Source organism: Pelophylax lessonae, assembly GCF_965119305.1.
Source record: "Pelophylax lessonae genome assembly, chromosome: 6".
NCBI lineage: Eukaryota > Metazoa > Chordata > Amphibia > Anura > Ranidae > Pelophylax > Pelophylax lessonae.
Genome location: NC_138773.1, coordinates 38,750,551 through 38,772,541, shown reverse-complemented (window position 1 = coordinate 38,772,541; position 21,991 = coordinate 38,750,551). Strand labels below are relative to the sequence as shown.

At 41.4% G+C, this 21,991-nt stretch overlaps 1 protein-coding gene across 1 annotated transcript in view; it reads right to left on the bottom strand.

The window, feature by feature from the left end:
- Positions 1-9,183: 9,183 nt before the first annotated feature.
- The window catches only part of LOC309558536 (uncharacterized protein), a gene marked incomplete at both ends in the record, with an annotated part of 403,568 nt that continues 390,760 nt past the window's right edge, over positions 9,184-21,991 (bottom strand). The window contains 2 exon segments of the mRNA XM_082261615.1: positions 9,184-9,536; positions 18,873-19,220. Of these exon segments, the coding sequence (XP_082117741.1) occupies positions 9,184-9,536; positions 18,873-19,220 (701 nt within the window).

Genomic DNA, 21,991 nt, shown 5'->3' with positions numbered 1-21,991 from the left:
CTTTCCAATGGAGATTGAATGAATCAATACTTAGTGAACCGTGCAGGGTAACCGAGCTCGAACGAGCGATCTCGGAATACTTTTCCCTGAATGATATGGACAAGACATCTCCCGCAACACTATGGGCGGCCCATAAAACAACAATCAGGGGGAAGCTTCTCCAAATCGCGTCAAACATTAAATGAGATAGGCGGATTTATATAGACCATCTTGAAAAGGAGTTTACCACTCTTAGTTCCTGTCATAAACAGAACCCAACCGCAGTGTCTGCAAGGGCTCTGAATGCTGCCAGGGCCGAACTTAATCTGGCTCTGACCAACTCGGCGGAAAAACTCCTCCGCTGGCAGAGCACCAGGTTTTATAACCTCAGGGACAAGGTGGGCTCTATGCTAGCTCTTAATCTTAGACCTAGACCGAGACTCCAGGCTCTTCCTAAGATGTCCGTAAGGGGGGGGGGGGGAGTCGCAGGACCCAAAATCCACAACGTATTATGGAGGAGTTACTAAACTTACTTTGAAAAGCTTTACAAGTCTGATTTTTCCGGGAATGCTCTCAATAATCATGACTTTTTACGGGACTTACCCATACCTAACTTTTCCACAACTCATAGGGATATCCTGGAAGCAAACTTCACTGAAGCGGAAATCAAAATGGTAATTAAGGACCTTAAAGTGGGCTCTTGCCCTGGCCCTGACGGCTTCTCTAACATTTACTATAAAACTTTTTCGGAGTTGCTCTCCCCCTATCTGGCGAGGTTCTTTAATATTTTCAAAGGTGGCGATCCCATTGATAAGAAAAGCAACATGGCCTTTATCTCTGTCATTCCAAAACCGGACAAGGACCCAGGTGAGGTGGGTAATTACAGACCTATCTCACTAATTAATAGCGATTTAAAAATCCTAACTAAAATCCTGGCTAATAGATTAGCGTCTTTCATCAACCATTATATTCATAAGGATCAAGTAGGCTTCATCCCAGGGAGGCAGGGCCCGGACCAAGTGCGACGCGCTATTGACATCATCTCCATATTGCAAACTGGGTGGGATGGCAGCGGTCCACAGGAAGGTATTCTTCTTTCCATAGATCTCCAAAAGGCCTTCGATTCGGTCGAATGGCTGTATCTATTCACGATTCTGGAACGTTGGGGCTTTGGGGATAACTTTATGGGAATAATCAGGTCTCTCTACTCTTCCCCGACAGCACAGATCAGATATCAGGGTTTTTATTCGGGGGCATTCCCGATTTCAAAAGGAACAAGGCAGGGCTGTCCCCTATCCCCCCTTATATTCGCTATAGCGATAGAAACGCTAGCCCTCGCACTCCATTCCAACCCGGACATAAAAGGGGTGTTATGCGGTCCCCAAGAACATAAATGTGCATTATTCGCGGATGATGTACTCATGTTTGTAACTTCCCCTTCCACCCCCCTGCCAAACATTTGTAAGGTGTTGGACGACTTTGTGAAATTCTCTGGCCTCAAAGTTAACCTGGCGAAATCCTCGGTTTTGAATATCTCCGTCAATGCAGTGGAGGCTCAATGTTTAAAATCCTCATTTGCATTTACCTGGAACTACAAGCATATTAAATACTTGGGGGTTACCCTGACGTCCAAATTGGAGGATCTCCACAAAGCGAATTACACAATTATCTACCAATCCTTGGGTAAAGAAATGCAGGGTTGGTCACTTCATCATTTATCATGGTTGGGTAGAATTAATGCCATAAAGATGAATCTGCTTCCCAGACTCCTTTACCTGTTCAGAGCATTGCCGATCCCCCTTCTCAAGGCCCCGTTACGCTATTTTCAAAATTCTGTCCTAAAATTTATCTGGGGTCGCAAGGGATACAGATTGTCTCGCAAGATTCTGTACAGTCCGAGGAAACAAGGAGGGCTAGGAGTCCCCAATCTCTGGCTTTATTATCAAGCCGCCAGGTTGGCTCAACTATCTGTAGTATACTCCCGCTACGAAAAGCCGGATTGGGTTCAAATAGAAAGACAGGCAGTACCCTCTTACACACTGGATTTTCTTCTATAGAGCCCCCCTAAAAACAGGCCTCCCATTCTATCCCCGGTTCTGTCGTTCTCCTTCGCTTTATGGGACAAACTAAAGCATTTGCCTTCCCTTACCTCTAGAATGTGTCCGTTATCCCATCTATTTCACAATCCAGCCTTTCCCCCCCCGGAATGGACATCAAGGCATTCCAGTGGTGGCTATACAAGGGCCTCTATCGTATTGGACACTTTTTTACGCAAAAAGGTCCCTTCTCCCTTGCACATTGTACTGATAAGCTTAAAATGCCAAAATCCGAAACTTACAGATTTCTTCAAATCTCCCATTTCCTTTCATCAATCTCAGCAAAGGAGTCTCCCCCCCCCTATCCTTTACGGAATACGAGGTATGGTGCTGTAACTCCAAGGAGCAGAGCGGGGGCATCTCTCTGATATACCTGTCACTTGCATCCATACGGGACAAATTGCCTTATATGAAGGCTTGGGAATCGGAATTGGCGGAATCTTGAGATGTGGAGGAATGGGGCAGAGCATGCTTCTGATCTTTTCAAGGGATTGGCAGTGTGTCTTTAATGGAAGCTGGCTTAAAAGTCATAACCCGTTGGTACCTGGTGCCAACGAGGCTACACAGAATGTATCCATCCTCCTCACCCCTCTGTTTCAGGGGTTGTCAGCTCTCCGGGTCCATGATCCACGTATGGTGGAAATGTCCGCATTTAAGAGGCACCTGGGATCGGATCTTTCATATGATCTACAAGGTCACTAACCACAGAATTCCTAAAACAGCCCAAATAGCCCTTCTAAATAAACGTATTCCTGGGGTGCCGAAACACATCCAAAAGTTGATTCTGTACATTTTACTTGGTACTAAGCTCTCTATTGCGAGAGCTTGGAAACAACCTACAGTCTCCATCCGGAAGATTCGCAATAAGATCACATGGGTTATGGCCCAGGAAAGAATGGTAAGTGTGCTTACGGACACCGTGTCGAAATTTGAAAGAATCTGGGAACCTTGGGCCACATATGTGGGAATCTCCTTGGTTCCCGGCGTGAACCCGAATTAACTGATAATCGTCTGCAGCCCTGGAGATCGGCTGTCCCTTAGCATTTCTGCTCCTTTTCTTTTCCCCCCTCTTCACCCTTTTTCCTTCCCCCCTGGCCTCTCTCTTTCTTCACCTACTTTAGGCCAGTGGGCCCTTATGTCTGACTTCATTGAGATAATTATCACTTTACATAATGAACCACACGATGAGGGGTTCCATTTTTGTTTATAGTATTGTTCCTTTTGGTATATGCTAAATATATGGGGAAGATGGGACTGATGTTCCTCTCTCCCCGGGTTATCCAAGTTTTCTTCTGCTATGGTTGGTCCTGACTTCTCTGACACCTAGATATTGTTGTTACCCTCTCTCCCGATAGGGCTCTGGGGGACAGGACCAGGATGTTATCTATACCAACGGGGCTGTTTATACTAGGATTTGAACTTCACTACTGTATTCATGCTTAGTAAGGGGTATGGAAATTATCGCCCTCCTATCCTAACGTAGGCCCTAGTTCTGACAATATGTTGAATATGCTTAATAGCTGATTTGTAACATCCTCCTACTGTTGTGTCACCATTCATATTATTGTTTTGAACTTCTGATGCATTGTTATCTTTCTTTACTCAATAAAAATGTATTGAAAGAAAATATATAGTTAGTTGTTACTATCTCCGGGAATTGGGCGACTACCGTGTTTGGAAAAATGGGAGAGAGATCTGAATTGTACATTCACACAGAAACAGGAACAAGCTATATATAACCTTGCATTGAAGGCTCCTGTCTGCACATCAATTCAAGAGTCTAATTATAAGATTCTTACAAGATGGTATCAGGTCCCTTCCCTTCTCCATAAGGCTTACGCACATATCTCAAACATTTGTTGGAGATGTCAAGAGGAGCCGGGAACAATTCTACATGTATTTTGGACCTGCCCGAAATGAAGTGGGTTTTGGATGGATGTTTGTGAATTGGCCCAAAGATTTACGGATTATGAGATTCCTATGGATCCCGCATTTTTTTTTATTACACGTTTCGGCTTACATTGAAGGAATATAAAACATCAATTTTGTTTCATATAGTAAACGTGGCCAAATCATGCATTCCTTTGCGATGGAAATCGCAGGTCCCCCCTACCATTGGTGATTGTATAAGTAAAGTGGAAGATACCAATAAAATACCAATAAAATGGAGGATTTGCGACTTTGACGTGAGCAAAAAAAAGATAGGCATGATAAGACATGGGGATCATGGAATCTTTTCATTTCATCTAAAAAGGGACGAAATATGCTTTTTTCAGTAGAGATAAGGAATGGTCAAGTTTAAAATTTAAAATTTAGGATTAAAATTTGGACAAGATAAGAGAATACTATATTCCTTCAATTTCTCCTCCCCTTCTTCCCTCCTTTTTTTTTCCCCTTTTCTCTTCCTTCTTTTGTCTTTTTCTCTTTTCCTTTTTTCTTTTTCTTTTTATAAAGAAAAGGGAAGACTGGGTTAATATCTTTATCAGTACAGGTGTTCTTATCTTGGGCCAACTTTTCTTTTTTTGTTTTTGATGTAAAAAGGTCTTGTATAGATGTTAATAGTTGCCGGTTAAATGTGAATATTTGCACTGTTTGTGTTATTGGATTTGATATCCCAGTCTTTCTTTGAATAAATAAATAAAATAATAAAAAAAAATGTACAGTATATGTTCACTTTAGAGCGTAACTAGACTTTTGTTGAGAAAAAAACATTCCCCTCTGGGTGATCTCTGTACATTGCAAGGATTATAAAAAACTTTGTTGCAGATTCCTACATTTTGTTATTCTGAAGAAATCATTGTTTGTTTCTCTGAGTGGAGGTGGTGGTGCTGAGTGGGTCAAATGGGAGTGATTTCATGATTATCTATCAGCTGTGGCAGCTGCAGGGCTCTATTAAGGGAAGCTGCTGGGCCTGCATCCCTTTTAGACGTGTTCCTTTTGGAAATATCTCACCAAAAATGGCATTTTTGTTGCAGGGGATGCCAGAAATCTGACTTGTATCTTAGTGCAGACTTCTGGGAAAATCAGTGAGCCAATCACACAAGCAGGAAAGGATGTTTCTGGGGTGTGGTCAGTATACATTCTGTGTACAGAACAGTTCCAAGCGGCCATATTGCATTTTCAGAAAATTACAACAGCTGCAGATTGAAAAGTAAAGGTAATTTTTAATAACATTCAATTACAATATGATTTTTTCGCAATTGTATAAGCTATATTGTTTTTTCTTTATTTGCTGATTTTTTCCCACGAAAGTGGGGTTACCCTTTAAGCTTTACCATTCTGATACATTACAGGAAAGTCACAATCATTTAATATAATTTTAATCAGCTGACTTTGTGGATTATATATTTGGGTAAATATATGATAGGGAGCAAATTACATAAACATTGCATTGGGAAAATGCAGTTTTTATAAATAATGATGTATAATACAGTACAATAGGGTAGACTATAAATGCTAAAGTATAATGTGTGGAATCAAGACTAAAAAAAAACGTAGAGAGAGCTCATTGACTCAAGTAGTCAGTTTGGGCTCTGCTGTCCCCTGCAGGCCCAAGACTTACATGGTGAGTGCCGCTGGGTAGAGGGGAGGTAGACCAACGCACACGCATTGCTAATCTCCCCTTCCTAGTAAGATCCCAGCGATGTGTATAACATCACTTCTGGTTTCTGCTGTGGCCAGGGAAGAAGCTGATGGATTGTGATTTATTTATTTTACTTTTTATTCAGTTTTAGCAACAAATTTACAAAACAGCACCTATATGCAGAACATCAAGGTGCCATGCAGTTAGTACAAAACAAGAAAAAACAGCATTTGCTAGGAAAAACAGAATAACAGTGCCCGTGTCCAATAGCTGTACTCCATTAGCTTCAATGGAGGGCAGGTGAGACATCAGCGGTCTAATAGACCCCTGATTTATCATTAAAGAGAACCTGTCAAAACAACATTATATCACATAGGGGACTTTTGGTCCCTATGTGATATAAATACAGTTCTAGTGTGTGTGCACAGCAGGGTGGCTACGCTGGCAAAGCAAAGAAACTCTGCAAGGCAACTTATCCAACCAAATGAAGGAAATATAGCATGAACTTTAAAAAGCCTATTTTGCTGCAAAGATGTGTGTCACATAAAAATGGGAGAGAAAACAATAATTATATAAAATAGACACTGCAAGGTCTACTTTAACCACTTGCCTACAGGGCACTTAAACCCCCCTCCTGCCCAGGCCAATTTTCAGCTTTCAGCGCACTTTGAAAGACAATTGCACGGTCATGCAACACTGTACCCAAATTAAATTGTTATAATTTTTTTTTTCAAACAAATAGAGCTTTCTTTTGGTGGCATTTAATCACTACTGGGATTTTTATGTTTTGCTAAACAAACAAAAAAAAGACCGAAAATTTTGAAAAAAAAAAAAAAACGTTTTTTATAGTTTGTCATACAATTTTGCAAACAGGTAATTTTTCTCCTTCATTGATGTGCGCTGATGAGGTGGCTTTGATGGGCACTGATAGGCTGCACTGGTGGGCACTGATAGGCTGCACTGGTGGGCACTGATAGGCTGCACTAATGGGCACTGATAAGGCGGCACTGATAAGGCAGCACTGATAGGTGGCACTGAAGGGCCCTAATAGGCAGAACTCATGGGCACTGATGGGCACTAATAGGTGGCACTGATGGGCAATGATAGGCACTGGTAGGTGAAACTTCTGATGGTGCACTAATTGGCACTGATAGGTGGCACTGGTGAGCGCTGATAGGTGGCGCTGGTGGACACTGGTGGGCACTGGTAGGTGGTACTAATGGGCACTGGCAGATGGCCCTGGTGGGCACTGGTAGGCACTGGTAGGTGGCACTGGTGTGTGACACTGGTGGGCACTGGTAGGTGGCACTAATGGGCACAATTTGCCCTCAACTCTTCGTGACCAATGTCCCTCTGACAGCAGCCAGCAATCCTTTTTTTTTTCTCCTCACATTGATAGTGTGAAGAGAAAAAAACAGCTGATCGCCGGCTGCTGTTTACTTCACATGATCAGCTGTCATTGGCTGACAACTGATCACGTGGTAAGGGGGCTGACTCGCTGATCACAGAGGGAGCCGGGCCGCTCCGCAGGGAGAGCGCCCTCCTGGCAATTTAGGTCCGCGCTGTAGCCGTCATTCGGCTATAACGCGGACATCAAGTAGTTAAAGTGGCGCTATAAACCACCTCTACTCTAGTGATGCAACATCCTGGTCATCTTCAATACCGGCCCTGGGTGATGTAACTTCCCCTGCGTGCACACAGAAGTTTATTTGTCCTGGCACCCAGCAGATACCAGCAGATGTGCAGCTCAGGTTGCATGTAAAAGAAGAATACAAACAGGTAGATGAGAAACCTTTATTACAGAAGAGAGATAGCATGTCTCTTCTATAACAAAAAGACCTTCCTGCTCATAGCCCAGCCCATGGATTTAACTTTTTCCCAAAACTGTTACAATTAAGGCATGCTGTGAATGACAACTGTCACAGTTGCTTAAATTCTCAACTGAACTGTCAAACCAACAAATCGCTAGTGTCTGATCATGTGAAGAACCATGCCAACTGCCAGAAGCTGAGGTGGTAAATTCATTGGCTGCAAAGGATATGAGGGTTTATTTCTACTTAAAAAAAACAAAAACAAACTCATATACAGTAAAACCTTGGTTTGAGAGTAACTTGGTTTAAGAGCGCTTTGCAAGACAAGCAAAATTTTCAAATAAATTTTGACTTGATATACAAGTGATGTCTTGATATACAAGTAGCCTCAAGTCAGAGCTAAGTATAAAAGAGAAGAGAGGCGCCTCTAAGTGTAGCAATATGGTTACATTTAATGAAGGTACAACATTTAGCAACTCACATGGTTGATGATTAGAACAGGCACATCTAAGGATGCAGGCATCAGGGGTAAAGCTGTCATGCTGCCCCTCGCTTTCAGATCGCTTTACTGCAGGGTGGTCTTCCCGGTCAGGATTACAGACTGGCAGCCGGCGGTGCAGAAGATGGTCTATGTAGACAGCTTTACCCCGGGTGCCTGCATACTTAGATGTGCCTGTTTTATTCATCAACCATGTGAGTTGCTAAATGTTGTAACTTAATTAAATGGAACCATATTGCTACACTTAGAGGCGCCTCTCTTCTCTTTGATACCGTGTAGCTCCTGCTGGATTTCGCTCCCAATCCCCTTGTGGAAGCGGCTATTTGTGGATGGACATTGTATGGTTACACAACCTATCGCAATGCTATAATCTTTTTATATGGACTATAAACTGAAGGATTTATGAATAAATGGTTGTGGAACGAATCATCTGAGTTTCCATTATTTCCTATGGGGAAATTCGCTTTGATATAAGAGTGCTTTGGATTACAAGCATGTTTCCGGGAACGAATTATGCTCGCAATCCAAGGTTATACTGTAGTTCTACTTTTAAGTTAAAAAAAAAAATGCTTGGAACGCTCCATGGTCAGAGGAAATTATAAACAGGCACCATGTCACTTTAAAACCCTCATAGGAGAAGTTCACCACTGCCACAAGCAAGTGGTAAATTTGCAATGGAATTTTTTTCTCTGTTCTATCTGTTTGTGAAAAAGAGTTATTTATCAGTACTCCAGTCTTACTCATTTACTATACCTTCTTGTTTAGATTTGATTTTAGGGGCAATGATCTCCAAAATGTATTATCCAATAAGGATTGGCAGTAAGGATAATCATCCAGAACAAATGACAGCTGCAAGACTTACAGGTATACCCATACTATTCAATTTCCATACTTGCCAACTGTCCCTTTTTTCCTGGGACAGTCCCTGCAAATAGGAGCCTGTCCCAGGTAATTTATATTGTCCCTGGAAGCGCCTGGGGCTGCTCATAAATGTTATGCAGAAGTAGTGCAGCTGAATGGGAGAATTATTCCAACTCTGCTACTGCGGCCTTAAGTTTGAAATTCCCTTTTTAATTTCCTGTAATTCTCTCTATATTGAGTAGACTCTATAATCTGATAAATAGGCGAGATTAATTATGCAGAGTGGGCGGAGCTTCGGGGAAGTGGGTGTGGTAATTGATAGCTGTGCTGCAAAGTGTCCCTGGAATTTTTTTTTTAATGTTGGCAACTATGCATTTCATGGTCAGTGGAATTATGGGATACCTCCTGTTGTATACATTTACGCTTGGTTTGATCCGAGGCGTGCATCTCGGTGTCTGGTTTCTTGCGTTTTTTCGTTTGGTCTTTTTCATTATACATAGCATGGCGCTGCCCATACTGCTTGGAAGAGGGCTTCTGTTTATTCTTTACATAGGTTGCTCTGGATGAATCTATGTTGGTCTCCATTGGCTCTGAGTTTATATCACAGTCATCGTCTCCTTTGTTTACTATAGTAGTAGCTGAATTGTGATCTTGATAGGCCTCCTGATTATCTTCATATTGTGGAAGTTGGTTTTGCTGCTCTGGTTCTGCAACAAAAAAGCCACACAAGATTAACACGATGATTCAGCAACTTGATGTAAAGAGTTGTTTTGAAATTAGCACTTGAGTTCGGGTGTTTGTACCACTCCAGAGATATTTTATATTGTATTTACATTTGTTACAAAGGTGGCAGTAAACTTGCTTTCAATTTTTAAAGTGGAAGTAAAGTCTTATTTTTTAATTGTACCTACAGGTAAACCTATATCTCCTAAACTTGCATGGTTTAGAAGATATTCAGAGTGCATGCAGCCGATGACGTCATTGGTGCATGCCCTCTGAATGTCCGGCTTACCGTGCCGGACCTTCAGAGCCGTGTCATAAACCCCGACTCCTGCACGCATGCACGGGAGTGATGTCATTGCGGCCACTCACAACGCCAGAGCTCGTGAACCCAGAAGAAACACCAGGGAAGATGTCAGCTGTCTCACCAGTAAGCGGGCGCTGCTGAAGGGCTTTGTTCTAAGGTAAGTATTTCATGAGCTAGTATGCGGTGCATACTAGCTCATTATGCCTTTGTCTTACAGTTTTTTATTTTTTTTTAGGTTTTTTTTTTCCAGGGTTTACAACCGGTGTAAAGCAAACTAATACAAAAGTTGCATTTTTAGTTTTGGAGGGAGTGGTGAAGAAAAAGAATACCTGTCAGGTATAAATGTTCTAAGCTGTGTCCCCATTAGGGTGATTCATTCTCTCTAAGGGGTTGATTTACTAAAGGCAAATAGGCTGCTTACTAGACATGTGAAGTTTTGTTTTATTTTTATTCAAAATTCAGGCGAAATTTTCATTATTCGGGGATTCGGATGTATCTGGATTTTCCGAATTACAATAGTAATGAATTTGAACAAGTTCAAAATAACAAAACAAAATTTCATCCGAAATAACAAATGATTCAAATTCAAAGAGAATTGGAAACAAATTTGAAATGTAAACATATTGCTGACTATTGCTGATTTCCTTCAAAGACTGTGTATTAGAATATAGCTGCCTTCTGACATTCAAATTTCGAATAGACTAGAATAGAATAGAGAAAAAAAAGAATAGAATATATTAGAAAAAAAAAGGAATAGAAGAGAAAATAAAAAAAAAAATAGAATAGAGTAGAATAGAATAGAAAATAGAAAAGAATAAAAAAAAATATATATATAAATTGATAAGAATAGAATAAAAATACAGAATATAACCGTCTTCTGAAAATTGGGATTTGGAATAGAATAGAACAAAGAGAATATAGCCCTCTTCTGAATTTCAAATAGAATAGAATAAAATAAAAAGAATATAGCCGTCTTCTGAAATTTAAATGTAAAATTTCAAAAGGGATAAAGCCAGCTATTCTTTACAATGCATTTGGATTGATTCAATACCAAAACTAAATCAATTTTGTTATGAATGCAGTCATGAAACTAGTAACTTAAAGTAGAACTATAGGCAAAACTTTTTTTCATTTTGGCTAGAGGAACGGAGTGTTATAACTTCGGTTATATGTTTTTTCGCCATCTGTGCCCCATTGGGGAGATTTACCCCCAGGTCAGCATTGGAAGATTTCCCCTCTATTACTTTTCTGGGGACAACCCAAAATCTGGGATTTTATTTTACCTTTGGTTTTAATGCTAACGGTAAACAGAACAAATAGAGAGGGTGAATCTCCCTAACGGGGACACAGACAGCAATAAAAACTGACAGGTGTTCTAATCCCTCTCCACTCTATCCAAAACTAAAAAAAGTTTTTCCTTTAGTTATACTTTAACAAATTAATCTGAAAAGAAACAAAACACATTTTTTCATTCTGCACATGTCTCCTGCTCACTCTGCAAACAAATTTGCCCAAGAGTTGAGTGAATGAGGTGAAGCTCTGCTGACTTCTATCATTCAATCACGTGCAAGCAAAAAAAAAATGTGTTTTTTTTTTCTTGCACGTGATTGGTTATTCTTTCCAGATTGAAACTTCGCCACATTCACTAAGCTCTGGGGCAAATTTCCTTGCAAAGTGAACAATATATTTGCCTTTAAAAAAAATCAACCCTTACATTGGCATCTGCATGGGGGTGTGCCGGGTGTGATGTACAAAGTGGCTGTTCTTGGTAGTGACCGGCCAGGTTATGTTTCCTCCCACATAGCTGTGTTTTGGGAGGGTAAGCTGAGCTCTCTCAGGCACTGCTCTCTCTTGCTGCTACCGCTGCACAGGGGACAAATAGGGCAGCGTGTATGTCTGCTCCCTCCTCCCATCCCTCTCCCGGCAGCAGCAGTGTAACACAGGGGAGAGAACAAAGGGCAGCACACCTCCCTCACTCTCCTGTATGATGTATGGCAAAGGATTAGGGGAAAGTAATAGTAGTCCAGAGGGGCAGGAGTGTCATGAAAATTCATGGAGGTGCAGACTCTAATGGCCACTATTCCTTGCCCCAAGGAGAAGGGGATACAGAACTTATTGTTACTATATAGTAGGGGCAGTCTAAGGCCCAGTACACATAATTGAGTAGCAGGAATGACCTTTTCCAGCTACACGACTTTGACAGCGCAGTTTTTACGTGCGTATCACATAGGGCAGCCCATTACCTTGAACGAGCTGCCCTATGAGTATTTGCTGCCTGAAAAGAAGCTCTTACTCCTTTTCAGATGACAAGCTTCACACAGTTTTCACATTGCGTTTGGGGTGCCATTGAAGGATAATGGCACCCAAAAACGCAAGGTGCATTGTGCTGTGATTGCCACGTGATTAAGAATCGCTGGCAGAATCACTGCGATTCTGCCCACGATTGCAAATTGTGAATAGAGCATAAGGTTGGAGCCAACGGGTGAGGACCTACTACCAGGGGTTGAGAGGCTGAGCTGCTGTGGACGTTTCATGTGTGTGGTGACCTGGAGCAGTGAGCACCCAATGCTGGGTATCTGTGCCACACCAGGGACCACAGTACTGGATTACTGAGTGTTGTTCGGCCACACATGAAACCAAAGCTGGAGGGACCTGTTGCCATGTGGGCCTATTACCTGGGTGAGCCAGTCAGGAACAGATCATGAGAAACAGGAATTGCAGAACCTGCTGACCACCAAGCCAGGGGATCAAATTAGTCGCCTGCCAGGAGTGATGAGCTGGACTACATATTTTAACCTCACATATGTGTTTGAGCTTTGTGTTTCAAACCCTAATAGGAAAGGCTGTGCACACCTATGAACCCCTAACTGTCCTGGTGGCCACTACCACTAGGACTGAAGTTAAGGCAAATACTACAAAAATTTAAGCCATGGCAATTTTTCCATAGTTAGTTTGGATCAGCTTGGGCCAATGTAAGTATGTAGGTGCAATACCTGTGGGATTCCCATGGAAGCTGAATCACTGTTATAGAGATCCCTACTCCAGTAATCTTTACTAGCTTCCAGGACCGATGCTGAGTGTGCACCAGCGGTTGTTAGGATTGAGTTCACCTACTGGTTTTGCCCTTTGCTGTATGCTGCTGTTCCAGTGTCCACCAGTAGGTGTCCCCCAGAAGCCAGCAGGCTTCTATGATCACTTACACCTGTGTTCAGCTGCCAGGTGGCTATTTAAGGCTGCTCCTCCCTTTCCCAAGTGTGTCACTGTTTTGGTTGCCCTCTTGTTGCCAGAGCCTTGTTTCTGCAATCATGATTCTCAGCTATATCTATCCTGTACCCCTGTGCCTTGCTCCTGTTCTCTGCTCTTCCAACCCCTCTTCCTTGTATTCCTTGTTACCCCGTCCCTTATAAGGTAGATATTTGTAGATTGTCAGTTGTTGGTTTATTAGTTATTTTTGTCTTTGGGGTGGGGTTTGGTTTGCTGGTATTACCTATGTTCACTGCTTGCTGTGTATACTTGTTTGTATGTTTCACAGTAAATACATTTTTCTTTAAGGCTATCTACTTTGTTTGGTCTCAGTTTCCATGTGTAGCTATGTGTCTGCTCTCCCTAGCTGCTGCTGAACCCTGAGACCCGGTTCACACTGCCACGACTTGTCAGGCGACTTGGTCGCCTGACAAGTCGTGCTCCATTCTGTGCAATTGAACCGTTCTAATCAGAGCGACTCAAGTTGCTCAGACTTAGAAAAAGGTTCCTGCACTACTTGGGGGTGATTTTGGAGCGGCTTGCATTGACTTCTATTAGAGAAGTCATTTGCAAACCGTGATGAAGTCGTGCTGCATGGGTCGGCTTCAAAGTCGGGGCGACTTTGAGTCGCCCCAGTGTGAACCGGCTCTTACAGTGGTCTTTTTTAGCCATGTCTTGTTTTTATACACTCTAGAAATGGCTACATGGTATTTCTTGAGGATTTATATGAGATCCTGTGAGCTACTAGCAATAGGACTCTTTTAATGAAGCTGCTTGCACTGATCACTTCCCTTTTAGTAAGTGCAGAAATCTAAATTGTATTAAAAGTGCTGCAAAAAATACTAAAAATGTATAGAAAAATTAATATATAGAAACGTGATGGCTAAAAAATACCCGACATATGGCCTAAATGTGTTCATGTGCTTGTGCCGTTAAATAATTTTAAAGCATAAATTCCTACAGTTGTTATATAACCCTCTCCGTGTATAGTGCTAATATTACCAATTAACAAAACATATGTATCAAAACATATTAAATAATAAACCTAGTGAAATAAACTGAATGAAACTTCTAAAGAAAACCCTTTGTAAATTTTCATATGTGGTGGTATTATCATACATTCAAGCCAATAAGCAACACAGTTTCAAATAAATGTGAGACTGAGGGACCCTGCGCTTATGGATTAAAGTGAAATTAGTGTATAAAAAGTGTACATTTAAAGCTGCTAGCTGCAGTGAAAAGTGCTGGTGCTCTTTTAGGAATGTGAAATGTGAATGCAGCACTGCTTTGAAAATAATAAATATAAATATATAAATAATTCTTCTTAAATATGGGTGATATTCTTCAAAAAATCATAAAATCATAAGATCATAAAATCACACAAATCATAAAATCATAAACTTCCTAAAATCAAATGATTTAACACGTTGTGCTATGAATAAATGTCCATTAGTGCATCCTTCCGAGGTGCTGTAACCTTTCCCAATATTCATAAAGTGCTTGAGTGCTCGAACTGTGCTGTAAGCGGGGTTTCCCCCTTAAGATGTCTACTTACCACCAAGTAGATATAATCAGGCATGAAAAAATAGGCTTTACACTCAGCTTCTCCAATTAATCAATCAGGAAGGGATATTGCTGGAAGATCAAGATTCATCACCCGTGTCCTCAGAAAAAGAAGCTGTTGTAAACCCCCGTTGTACACCTAATAAATGTGTTGTTTAAACAAACTTCACTATGAAAAGCTTCTTTTTCTGAGGACACAGGTGACAACGTGTTAAATCATTTGATTTTAGGAAGTTTATGATTTTATGATTTGTGTGATTTTATGATCTTATGATTTTATGATTTTTTGAAGAATATCACCCATATTTAAGAAGAATTATTTATATATTTATATTTATTATTTTCAAAGCAGCGCTGCATTCACATTTCACAGTTTCAAATAAGTATCAAAGTCCTTGATCTGAGATCTCCCTGAGGAAGGCACGTAGTCCCAGTGCCGTAACTTGTAGGGGAGGGGCCAGGCTGTTGTCAGTGAACTCGGAGCATCTTTATACAACTTTTATACCAGCAGTGGCATATTTGGGCTGATCGTCTAAGGTTTTTACCTTGACTGTACAGACTGGTCTTATGCACCAGAATCATGTGAGTGATTTTTAGTGTATTTATTAAATATTTTTAGCATCAAACGGTATTTGCACTATGTATTCTTTCATCCTCTACTTATATATCCATGGCTGAGCATCACACCTTTGTATTGGAAGCCATTTACTTGGAGGAGATCTATCAGAGTGCCGTGGTGGGAGATCCCAGTGGACAACTGAGCGAATTCCTTTGAGGTTCATATCCAGTTTCTGTCGGTGTGGATCGGGTTGGAATTTTTCTGAGCGTAATATTTCTTTTTTTTTTCCAAAAATTTTATAGTAATATTTCATCTATTGAGGTGAGCACACATCCTTAGGGGGAATTATAAGAAGAAAGGGAGAATGCCACTATTAACCCCCTTTTATGATTGCAGCAGCAGAACATCTAGGACAGAGTAACAGGACATTGGTGGTTGGAATGCAGTAACATCAAGGACTTTGATACTTATTTGAAACTGTGTTGCTTATTGTCTTGTATGTATTATAATACCACCACGTATGAAAGTTTACAGAGGGTTTTCTTTAGAAGTTTAATTTAGTTTATTTCACTAGGTTTATTATTTAATATTTTTGATACATATGTGTTGTTAATTGGGAATATCAGCACAATACAATTGTGTATATCACAACTTTGGGAATTTATGCTTTAAAATTATTTAACGGCACAAGCACATGAACACATTTAGGCTATATGCCGGGTATATTTCAGCCATCACGTTTCTTTTTTTTAATTTCTTTTTTTTTTTGGTCACTGTATTGTAATATTTATTTGTTAAAAGGATATATACCCACATTTATAATTTGAAAGTGCAGCACTTTTAATACAATTTAAATTTCTTAAGGAGGATTTCTTCAAGAGGACAGTAGTGAAGTAGGTCTGCGTAATGTCAGCCTTGCCACTTCAATTCTCCATTAGAAAAGTGTGTTACTGGGTGACAACGCAGGAGAACAATTAAGAGAGAGAGACTTCCACTCCCTACTCCCAGGGAGCATTGTCATCTTATAACAGGAAGTTCCTGAACAGGGAACTTCATGGTAGGATAACCAGTTATTTAAATTAAGTCTGAAGATGTAGGAAATCTATTTTGAAATGACTTCAAGATGTTAAAGCCTATATGAAATTGTATTGATTGAGTTCACATATACTATTGTCAAATATAAAAAATTATGTTGCATTAAGTAAATACAGTAGATACCCAACATGTCAAGATGCAAAACTGAAATCTTCACAAACTAGGGTACCTTACATTTTTTTTATAAATTATGCTTTAAAAGCCTTTACTGGTCATCAGTGTACTGTTCTAAAACCAACCATAAATATTGGTCTTAGAATTATTGCTTTCACTCTGAATTCAAACTGTTCATGGTGATACCTCACATGTGTAATGTAATCATTTTTCACGTGCGGCACCTATGAGCACATTTGCTTTTGTGTGTATGCTCAGAGTTTGGAACAGGGATGCTTTTACATTTTTTTTTTTTATGTATTTATTTTAAATGTATTTTCTTTGAATGTATTTTTACGTGTTTTTTTTTTTTAACTTTATTGCTATCACAAAGGGGATAACAAGCCCTCTATATGATAGTTTTGGACAGGTGACAGGTACTCTTTATGGAGACATTAGGGGTCTATTAGACCTCTGATATCTCCCCTGTCCTACAAAATAGCTAATTAAGTACAGATCGTGCTTGATTAGCTGCTTCCCTGTCTTTAGCAGCCAGGTGAACGCAGCTCTGAAACAGAAAGTGATGAAATCATCATAACTTTTGGCTTCATTAGTCACAAATGAGATTGGAGAACAAATGTTCCCCTATCTCCTCTGTGTTTAGCTTTCCTGGCCAATTACCATGGTCCCAGGCTTCCCGGGTGGCTGGTATTTTCTCATTACTGCTAAACTCCCGCTGTAAAACATGATACTAAGCTTATGGCTGCAGCTTGTTATAACCACTTGCTGCCAGGACATTATTGAACGTTCAGCAGTAAGTGGTTAGTGAAATACAATTCCAAAAAAGTTGGGACACTGTACAAATTGTGAGTAAAAAAGGAAGAGACTAATTTACAAATTTCATAAACTTATATTTTATTCACAATATAATATATATAACATATCAAATGTTGAAAGTGAGACATTTTGAAATGTCATGCCAAATATTGGCTCATTTTGGATTTCATGAGAGCTACACATTCCAAAAAAGTTGGGACAGGTAGCAATAAGAGGCCGGAAAAGTTAAATGTACATATAAGGAACAGCTAGAAGACCAATTAGCAACTTATTAGGTCAATTGGCAACTTATTAGGTCAATTGGCAACATTATTGGGTATAAAAAGAGCCTCTCAGAGTGGCAGTGTCTCTCAAAAGTCAAGATGGGCAGAGGATCACCAATTCCATCAATGCTGCAGCAAAAAATAGTGGAGCAATATCAGAAAGGAGCTTCTCAAAGAAAAATTGCAAAGAGTTTGAAGTTATCATCTACAGTGCATAATATCATCCAAAGATTCAGAGAATCTGGAACAATCTCTGTCCGTAAGGGTCAAGGCTGGAAAGCCATACTGGATGCCTGTGAACTTCGGGCCCTTAGAAAGCACTGCATTACATACAGGAATGCTACTGTAATGGAAATCACAACATGGGCTCAGGAATACTTCCAGAAAACATTGTCGGTGAACACAATCCACCGTGCCATTCGCCGTTGCTGGCTAAAACTCTATAGGCCAAAAAAGAAGCCATATCTAAACATGATCCAGAAGCGCAGGCGTTTTCTCTGGGCCAAGGCTCATTTAAAATGGACTGTGGCAAAGTGGAAAACTGTTCTGTGGTCAGACGAATCAAAATTTGAAGTTCTTTTTGGAAAACTAGGACGCCATGTCATCCAGACTAAAGAGGCCAAGGACAACCCAGGTTGTTATCAGCACTCAGTTCAGAAGCCTGCATCTCTGATGGTATGGAGTGTGTGTGGCATGGGCAGCTTACACATCTGGAAAGGCACCATCAATGCTGAAAGGTATATCCAAGTTCTAGAACAACATATGCTCCCATCCAGACATCGTCTCTTTCAGGGAAGACCTTGCATTTTCCAACATGACAATGCCAGACCACATACTGCATCAATTACAACATCATAGCTGCGTAGAAGAAGGATCCTGGTACTAAAATGGCCAGCCTGCAGTCCAGATCTTTCACTAATAGAAAACATTTGGCGCATCACAAAGAGGAAGATGCGACAAAGAAGACCTAAGACAGTTGAGCAACTAGAAGCCTGTATTAGACAAGAATGGGACAACATTCCTATTCCTAAACCTGAGCAACTTGTCTCCTCAGTCCCCAGACGTTTGCAGACTGTTATAAAAAGAAGAGGGGATGCCACACAGTGGTAAACATGGCCTTGTCCCAACTTTTTTGAGATGTGTTGATGCCATGAAATTTAAAATCAACTTATTTTTCCCTTAAAATAATACATTTTCTCAGTTTAAACATTTGATATGTCATCCATGTTGTATTCTGAATAAAATATTGAAATTTGAAACGTCCACATTTTTATTCAAAATTTGTACAGTGTCCCAACTTTTTTGGAATCGGGTTTGTAACTTCCTTTCCATCTTCTTGTGTTGCTGTGTATGTGCTACTTACCGGTGACTTGCAGAGCTCCTGTACTCCTCTCTATTGGCTGTTCCAGGCTGGGATGTTGCACCCTGCAGATATATTCCACACCCTGATCTCTCTCCAGAGAGGGGGAGAAGGTCACACATGATTTACATCCATACAGCTTATCATTCTGTCTCTCTAATGGAATATTATTAATTCTGTACATCTCATCTGAAGACACAGGATACATTTCTCTGGATTGCTTGTCCTTTCTGAACCACATCACATTCACAGCATCCAGGAAGTATTTTGTTACTGCACACTGTATGGTGGCCTCTTCACCGATCCTTAGGGGCGGGACTGACATCTCCACATTTGGCCTCCAGGGAAAATCTACATAAATGAATAAAGGAGTAAAGGTAATTGTACACAACGTATATAGCTCACTACACATACTCTGTACTTAATAGAACCAAGAAAGTAAAGCCTTGAAACATATTTTGCATTCCATAAAAGCTGAAGATTAACCCTTTCACTGCCAGGTATGTATGCCGTACAGATCTCATTTTGTAACGCTCCTGCGTTTCTTATATGGTGTGGATTTTCAGCTGCAGAAATAGTTCCACGTCAGTAGTCATGTAAGAGATATGCTGAGATACCATTCCCAACCTCAATGACTCATCATGTGTGGAAGGTCTTATTTCAGCCAGTAAATACACACAATTAGCAAGCTGGTTCCTAGAATGACTTTATGTATGTGGTAACACAATGATGAAGGTTGAGGGATAGGTTGAGTGGAGGTGATAGGTGATAGACACTTGAAGGTGAGACAGTAGCAGATGGATGCAGGAAGGTTTAGCAATGTTGTATGATAGCAGATGATAGAATAGCAGGTGGACATACAAAAGAGATCAACCCAGTGCAGAAAAGTAGCAGTAGTCTCAAGAGCTAGCAATCTAGTTTATGCAGATGTAATAAACAGTCTTTACTATGCAGAGCTAGATAGTGTAAGCTTAGTAAAAGTTTATAGAGAATTCCCCTGCGGGGTACTTAGCACTATTAGCGATACAGCCGAAGGGTGGTTCAGGAGAGGCGGATGATCCAGTAGCGGGATACAGGGATCAGCGCAGCGAGGTTCCATCAGCGAAGTAAGCTTGCAAGCATGGAAGCTTCAAGCAAGGTTAGCATCCAGATAAGGGTGTTTGAACGAACACATGTGAGTGAGAACCGACGCCTTAAATAGCCATCTAGTCCGGCGCTGAGTGATGACAGCTCCAGTCTTAAAGGTGTATGCGCACCTTTCCAAAAGTAAATGGTAGGGCGCATACACTTGTGGAAAGTGTAATTTAGGGTACCAAAGGTACCGGAACATTACACATTTCTCCTTCTGCTATAAGCTGATTGTCACTTCAGTGAACATAAACTTACAGCAATATTGTTCAGCAGACTCTGCTGAGCAATTCCATAACTCTGATCAGCCGAATGTAATCCGCTGATCAGAGTTATTAACCTAAAATGTGACCACCTCCCCTCTCACTGCCGCTGCCTGCCTATCTCCTACTGCTCTCTGTCCCTCCAATCCACCTGCTGCCCTGGGTGCTAAAATGCCTCCCCCTTCCTCTGCCACTGTCACCCCCCTCCCCAGCACACCCCTTACCCTTAAAAGGAGCTGCTTCTCCCACCAACAATTACATTCATTCCAGCCACAGTTCTAAAAAAAATTTGTATAGCAACCCCCCCCTTCCACTGTGACCCCCCCCCTGAAGTGCTCCCCCCTCTTCACCGATCCCTGGCACCCCATCCATGCAGCGCTGCTCTCCCTCCACCTCCTCCCACTGGCTGCAGCTGCTGTTCGGGGGATCAGTGACAGTCTGGATGAAGAGAGGGGGGTTTGGTAATGTGTTTACTAGCCTCCTTTCTTAATTTCAAAAAAGAGCCCCCCACTGTGACCCCCCCTCCCTGCAGTATCCCTCCCCCCTTCTCACCGATCCCCGGTGCTGGGTATATGCAACGCTGCAGACCGGCTCTCCCTGCCCCCTATCCCGCTGGCTGCAGCTACTGCCCGCTAGAACGGTGAATGTAAGGATGGAGAGCGGGGGGGGGGGGGGGGGGTTGGGGGTCAGGCTGCAGAGCTGTCTTCAGTCCCTGCCTCTGTCTCAAAAAAGAGACATTAAGGGTCTGTTCAGACCCCTGATGTCTCTCCAAACCCCATCCCCCTTGAAAAAAAAATCAGTAAAAAAAAGAAAAAATATTAAAAACAAAATTAAATTGAGCCTGTAAAAAATAAATAAATAAATAAATAAATAAAATAAAATTGTGCCTGTAAAAAAACAAACAAACAAACAAACAAAAAACATATTAATGTCTCTTTCACATGGGCGAACCAATTGGGTCAGCCTGTCCGTTTTTCAGGCAGACCCAATTGGACCCTCCTTTATCCTCTATAGAGCGGCAGATGTAAACAGACTTACGCACATCCAATCCACTAAAAACAGACGGATGGGGATCTGTTTCCCATCCATATAGCAGAATGGATGGCAGTCAGGTGTAAACGGACCAGCGGTCTGTTTACATCCCACCACCCATAGAGGAGCGCGTGCTGTGTCTGTGTTTGTTCTGCAAAAACAGAGTGGACACAGACCATTGCAGCTGCAGCATGTACAACCTCGTCTGCTGGCTACTGCACCATAAGGGGGGAAGGTTGGTGGGTGGATAAAACATAGCTCAACAGCACATTTTTGCTACCTCCCCAACCGCAAGTCTAAATAAGGCCTAGGGACTCATTCACGTGGGGCATACTACAACAAGCCTGTGTTTAGCTGCATAGGGATGCACAAGTGTTCCGTACATCCCCATGCATGCAGTCACATTGATATCAATTGGGATACAGTGGCTGCAGGGAAATGCACAGGTGTCCTGTGTAGGTAATTCCCATTCATGTCAATTGGGGCACAGTGGATGTATGGACACAGCCACTGCTCCAAACTTGACATCCGTGTGGGTACATGTCCCTGAATACTGTCTAAGTTTGGGGCCACTGCATCCCAATTGACATGAATGGGACTTCCTGCACATGGATGCACAGAGCACCTGTGCATCCCTGTGCAGGTAAACACAGATCTTTATATGGCCCTCCATGGGCGTACACTTTAGTGCCCCCCATG